Source organism: Branchiostoma belcheri, unplaced genomic scaffold (assembly GCF_001625305.1).
Source record: "Branchiostoma belcheri isolate BF01 breed outbred unplaced genomic scaffold, Haploidv18h27 scaffold32, whole genome shotgun sequence".
Lineage (NCBI taxonomy): Eukaryota > Metazoa > Chordata > Leptocardii > Amphioxiformes > Branchiostomatidae > Branchiostoma > Branchiostoma belcheri.
In genome coordinates, this window is record NW_017803932.1 from 2,108,637 (window position 1) to 2,115,786 (window position 7,150).

Genomic DNA, 7,150 nt, shown 5'->3' on the forward strand with positions numbered 1-7,150 from the left:
ATAATCCCATAAAAGGCGTTCTGAAGTTATGCTGACCACAAAGTTGCGGAAACACACACAGACATACATACATACATACATACATACAGACAGACGCCGCCGAAAACAATACCTCCATTTTTCATGGAGGTAATAATTGACATGTAATTAAAGGAAGATTAAAAGAAAGATTAAGGAAGATTTCACCCCCTTGAATGTAGGTCAGAAACATTCAAATTGGTTGCAGCTGGAAATAATTAATGTCATTTAATAGTTATTAAATCAGCCTCCTTAATCACATCCTGGTAAGGAAGTACTGTTTTGGGTAGCTGATGAGCTGTGGGTTTGTGTATCAGTTTATCTGGACAGAGAAGGTTGACAGCATGTGGGTAGGGGAAAAATTGACAGGAAAATTCCCCAGTGCGTGCTAATGGGCCCGGGTGGGCGGGCAACACTTCCAGCACTGTGGAGATACAGGGGAGCTCCCCATGGTAGGGTTACCAGGCTACTATTGACAGCCTGCAGTGACCCTGTAGTGCCAGTGGCTGCCAAGCAGTCCCTGTACATGGCTCACACTGTGTTGAGCAGTTAGAATGCTTCGATGCAGAACCCTCAGAGGACCTGCATACAGAGCGCCCTTGAACTCTGGAATCCCACGAACTGTGAAGTAAAAGTTACATAAACAAGCTTTCTGCACACCAATTTCTCAAACCATGGCTGGTTGCACAAGACACCAGTCTGATCTTGCACTCTGTTCTTCAATATTGTTGGAAGTATCATTTTGGGTGACTCAGCTGTGCGTTTGTGTGACTGCTGTCAGGACAGAGAACATGTAGGTTGACAGCACATGGGTGAGAGGAAGATTGACAGGTAGAATGATAGATCAAAAGGTCAGATACAGGAAATGGGATGAACTAGAGATTTTTCAAAGTGGCAAATACATGTAACCAGTGGACAAATGTTTGAACATGTTTTGTAATGTCCACTAAATTTTTAAAATGGACATTACAGGTATGAACGGTTTATTCAGAAATGATGAGCCCTACCCTGTAGGCACTGTCCACTGCCAGCTGACCGCTGCCAGCCTGGACAACACTGCTGCTGACCTCTGTTGAAACAGATGTTGGGGCCATAATTTCTGCAACACAAATGTTATTGGTGTCATGGCAGGGTTTACTTGTACATGAATTTATGGGTTTCACATTCAAACACAAGAGAAGTTGTGAAATACCACTTGGCTCTTGATGTTACATCTACTACCGTAACATAATTCCACCACATGTACAATGTATATCAGCCACCCTGAAAAATGCATCAAAACAGATCTCGAAGCAAATTGTCAGCCAGTAAAATGCCTAAGCCTGGGTGCCATCCCCAGTAGTATTCGCCCGCTAGCTTACAACTGGTAGCTAGCGACATTATATTAGGGAGCGGGCGAATCGAATTGGTTTGGCCTAAAGTTCAGCCTGGTTTTGCCATATCTGCTACCGAAAGGCCCCCACATCTAGCAGATTTGGTAGGCTGGAAGGACTTGAGATATACTTGATAGTTTGGCAGGCTGCCACCTTGCACTGCAGGTGACTGTTACCATAGAGGTCGCCAGATTAGAGACCTCCTCCAAATGGTCCATCCTTGCCAAGAATAACTCAGGATCCATTCCAAACCAGGGCAAGTTGATGACCAACAGGTGGACATTCTGTCCGTGCTCTACCTTGCCAGTAGGCAGCAGAGAGTGGATACTGTAACAGTAGCCTGCTATAGGATTGACAGCCTTGGGAAAGCTTTTCATGTTTTTGTATGTTCAATGATCTGAACGTGTAAAATGGACACCATGACACACAATTACTGATACTAATCCTGTCAGTAATAAGCAAGCATCTCATACTTTGTTTTGTGGGATATATGAATTTATGGTTGACCTAAATCTCTTTTATACTCTTCGACAATTTCTGGGTAATACAAGTACAGGAAGGAGACCTTAAGACTGAAGGACAGTAATGACTCCCATGTGGTGTCCCTATAGGCTGGCGTGAAGAATGGATTTGTTTCTTGTGTTGGATACCAGGAAGCAACACTGATACTGAGTGATAGCCAATCCAGGAGGGATCAACAGTAACTTGATAAAGTATGTCAGCTATCAGAACATCTAAATCTGTTTTGAAAAATAAGCCACAACACAATTTCATTTGCAAAATCATTCCCGAAGGCAATTTAACACCCAAAATGTAACACTCAAAAATGTAAAAATGTCTAGACTATAAGTAATACCTCTTAATAATTAAATGTATGTAATGCATAGAAACACTTAGCTATAGCCTACATACACCTATAGTCACCGTATGCTGTATGTACTGTATATTTCTGAGGGGATTGACTTCCTTTTTGAAGGCAGTGGCTTCTGAAAAATTGTCACATTTTTTATGATTTCTAATTTTTTCTACACTACCAAAACTATTTTTTTCTTGCTTATGGAGAAAGCTCGAAGAGATTGTGCAAGATTACTACACAAGCCAATTTTATCCACTCTACCTCTGCTCAGCCAGGCAGTTCCAACCACACCAGGTGGTAGTCTGTCAAGCCTACACAAAGCCTCAGGTCATCAACTTGTCGAGAGAACCTTGGCAGTATATCAAATCATGTAAAATCTACTTCCCAAACCTTGACATCTGGCGTGGTGCCCTCAACTGTTGGCAGTGATAACACGCTGTGGTTCAATTAAGATTTATAGCTGTCTGGTCTCTGGTTTTGGGGTAGTGTAAAATGGTTTCCCTTCATAAATCTTAGCTGAATTCATGAACCTAAACATAACATTGAAGGTACAATACTGGTTCAGAGGTTTATGTAAGCCTGGGTGCCTTCCTCCTTAGTTTCCGTCCGCTTCCTAATCATGTCGCTGGGCTCTGTTTACGTACCTGTACCTGAACAATTTGACAAAGAAAATTGTGGTCTTCAAACAGGACTGAAACAGAATGTATACTTGAATGTAAGTCATTAAAGTACAGTACTGGTACATATTGATGGTCAGGACCAGTGTACAATGTACTTGAATAATTTTCATGGTACTATACTGTGATGGCCAGGAAGTCAAAGATCTGGGAATTTGAGTGAAGATCAAGGACTAGGATAGCGGTAAGATTAACAGGCCAGAGGTGTGATTAGGGCCAACACAAAGCCAAGGTCGGCAGACCTGCCGCCCTGCCCTGACACAGGGTCAATGTTGATATATAGTCAGTCAAAGTAAGAGTAGAGCAGTGGTGGGCTGTATCGTCTGCAGATGAGAGCGGCGACATTGATGACGATAGGGAAAGTCGGGAGCCTTTCTAAACCAGATGGTGCATATAGGGCAGCACCCATCTCCATTTCAGGAGCCCTCGGGCCACTGTACAGCAGGGGCTAGTTCACTCAGGTAGTGGTGTGTGTGTGTGTGTGTGTGCTCAACTTGCATATCATCATAGAAACCAGTATGTACCATTTCTTATTAGTCTTTTGTATGACCTGGAATGCCGGGAATGAACTCACGACCTAATGAAGGAGGGCAAACATTCCACCCAATAGGCCATTGCACCAGTCGTTGATAGACCAGGGAAAATGAACCAGTCTTTGTCTAGCAGGCCTGCAGACCTACTGTAATGACCAAATGAAATTAAGAACATATGCACATGGTTGAAGGCAAACCCTGACTGGCAACTTACAACTTTGAGTACTAGTACTGCAAATGCATTTTACTTTCACAATGATTTTATTGAGTGTTAGGAGGGAAAAGTAGCATTTTAAGCTCAAGGTTGAAACAATTCCATTCTATCCAGAGTACAATTACAAACCATATTTTGAAGTTTAATGCTTTTGCAGTAGAACTAGTGAAAATAAAACCATGGCAAACAAATTCAATTTTCACAAGTTACAGTAAAATGCAACCAAAACCTGAAACTCCTTGACATTATACTCCCTGCCTATATCCATGTCTGCTTTCTTGCACAGCTGAAGTACACAGGCAGGAAAGGGCATTGTCTATGTCTGTCTAGAAGAGCAATTTTCTACTTGGGCTGTTGCCAAGATAGGCAGGGGTTCAGGCTCCGGCAGACTCTGAAAAGGGAGTATGGTTTGTCAACATACCTGTATTTAATGCTAAATGTATAAGTAGCTTTATATGTTAAACTGTTCATAAGCGATAGATCTAGTGATAACATACTAAATAGGTTCATATCCTGAATGGTACAATGTAATCTCTTTTTTTTTCACTTCTGGGTATGGAAGTATTGTTTTGGGTGGCTGAGCTATACATGTAGGTTTCTGTCTCTGCTTGTACTAAAGCCCCTGTAGCTTTGGTTGGGTGGGAGGTGATGTTGAAAATAAAACCTCTGCAAACATTTCCAGATTTACAGTGAGAAGAGTTGAGGTTATGGCCTTACTTCGACGGATTTAAAAGGATTTTGTCTGTCGGTAAATTTCTGCCAGTTGAATTGAGGTACGATATGTTTATTTGATTTCCAGCCATCCTACTAGAGTGATGAGATGAACTTGGACCTGAACATAGATCAAGGGAGGCTGAAGATGAAGCCTCACAGTCACAGGGCAGGACTCCAGCAGGGGCTGATGTGAAGACTAGACTGAATGGAAGGCTGCTGTTGACATGAGAACATACCAGCAACTGAAGTCTGCATTAGATTGAAGAGCCAGGATGTCATGGCTATACACATCTAAAAACATGTCGCTTGAAATTATCCAGAAGACAGATCTGCCAAGTCTTCTGTGATCAGGAAATCGTAACAATTGTAGTAAATTAAAGCAAATGGCATCACAATAAACAGTTAGTAATCAGTACATGTACTTGGTGGGAGTCAGCAATAACAGTTTTGCCTGTGCTGACATGAAGGCAGGTAGGCACATGTAGGTATGTAGAGCAGATTTGGCTGAAGCTGTTTTATCAACACCAATTGGGAAACGTTATCTTCCCCAGCTGATCAAACAGCTACTGTCCGACTGTGGAAGTGCCTCCCAGATTGGAATGTTCTCAACCTGCCAGGCCTGGTCAAGACTCCCAAGTATGAGTACAGTCCCCTACTGAAATAATCTGAATCTTTGAGATGTCAGAATCTAAATTTACTACGTTCACTTTGGGAGTATTGTACACTGAAAATTCATTCACTTTTGTAGTGGTTTTATTTCGTGGTACACATGTATTTCATGGTCCCAGTGTTAAATTTGAGGTAAATACATGTAATTCTTTAGTACACCAGTACATTGGAAATGCATATTTGCAGTATCGTTAATTCATAGTGTATTTAAGGTCACTGTGAAAACTGCTACAAAAGTTTGAAGACTTTTAATATGTTTGCCTTGATGCTAGCCTAAAACAAGAGAAGTTCAAGATTCCTTTAAACTGCCCATACCACTTTCATCTTATCCTTTTCTTTAAACAAGACATTTTTCTTCCCCACTATGTGTCTAGTCCTCCTGTTGTCCCTTGAAAAGCATGTAATGAGGGGCGGAGTCAGTAGAGTAATGATGTGTCTGGGTTGACAGACGGCACCTGTATTCTGTTGTTCTGTTTGGGTGAGGAATGTCTGTGGAATCTTGGCGCTGTAGGTACCTGCTATGATGCTGACCCAACATACGCTGCTGGTTACTCTTTCATTTTCGGGGGACGGGGTTGATTTTTTTGACAAAACGCGAGACAAAAATGTCAGATTATTAGTATTACCTCCAGGTAGAGAGGTATTGTTTCAGGTTTGTCTGTGACACACTGTGCTTGCTTGTATATTTGTAAGTAGAGTGCAGTAGAGTGGTGCAAAGGGGTGGGGATGTGGTTGTAACCATAGATTGTCATGAGGTCAAGTTGGCAGTTTAAATGGTCTCCCTACAGGCTGAGAAGAAGTGAGGCCACCCACAGTTCACTGCCCAGATATACCCACTTAGGGCTTGTCACAACAAGCTCAAGGTTTTTATTCTGGACTCATTGAAAGTACATGTATATCAGACCATGTCTTTGGTTGCACCATACAGATTCACTAAAATTCTAAATACTTCAATTTTGACCCAGAGGTTTGAAAAATGCAAATACTCTGTGAATCAAAATACTCAGTAGCTCGCTATGCCTCATAGAAAAAGGCATGCAGACCCTCGTAGCACAGTATTGAATTTGTATAGGGTATTCTCTAGTAGGCTCTGTTCAATCCCTGTCAATACCTGCAGGTCTAATCCAGACCAAACAAGAGGCTCAGACCTATCTGGGACTGGGAAAGCTGTTTATCAACATCCTTTCTTCCCTGCTGAAAGGGATAGTCTGTATTGATACGATACTGGGTACAAAATTATACCTGTGTGTATTATGTACAGGCAACATGATGATACCTTTACTCTATTCATCCTCATACAGTACTTAGCTTCAGCTGGATGGTGGGTGGGAGATGATTTTGACAATTGAATGGGGGGTCATGCCCAGTATCTGCTGGGTGAGAGTAAGTTGGTGTTATGTGGAAGAATTCAGGAAGGGGTGTAATAGCTGATTGACACACATACAGTCTCCTCAATGGTCAGACCGTCCTAAAATAGATATCTGTGAACTATAGCTAGGTGATGACCATTTCTTGTTGATAACCAATCCCAGAAAAATCATGAAGACAGTAACAATTTTGTTGCTTACAAAAATCAACAGAGAGAAAATACATGAGCTACTAATGAACCCATGCTAAGGCCTAGGAAAAAAAATGTTGTGTTTCCGGTTACCCGACCGACCCTATGAAAACCCCCCCGACCCTAGCCTTTTTTTGGGCCGACCAAAAATTTCGAGCGGCTAGCGGTCGGTTTTCAAAATTGGGGATTTTATCCCCGATAAATGTGCTCGTCATTCCAATTTTCTTCGGTCGGGCGGCGTGGATCGAGCGCTAATTGCACGGATCGGGCCGCTATTCAATTCCATTGTCGGCACAATCCTGTGAATTGACGATGAATTGTCGATCTCGCCATGACGCCACAAAGAAAACGTTGTCATTGGTAGAAAATCTGACACCCTGCTGGCGTTTCACAACAAAATTTTCATGTAAACAACTCCGACTGTCTTTGTTTACATCGCGAAAGCTCACCGATACAAAGTAAAACTCCCGCTGGCCGGCCGCGCCCGATCGCATGGTTGCGGCATGGCNCTAAGTTTTCGGCTAGCTCGACGGAAAAA

The 7,150-nt window shown here is 42.3% G+C and overlaps 1 protein-coding gene across 25 annotated transcripts in view; it reads right to left on the reverse strand.

Annotated features, from left to right (window-relative positions):
* LOC109474809 (kielin/chordin-like protein) overlaps positions 1-7,150 on the reverse strand; it is a 68,585-nt gene that overhangs the window by 52,956 nt on the left and 8,479 nt on the right. For all 25 annotated transcript variants that reach the window (XM_019775181.1, XM_019775177.1, XM_019775191.1 and 22 more), the window contains exon 2: positions 1,026-1,117. In XM_019775181.1, coding sequence (XP_019630740.1) covers positions 1,026-1,117 — 92 coding nt within the window. The remainder of the gene's footprint in view (positions 1-1,025; positions 1,118-7,150) is intronic.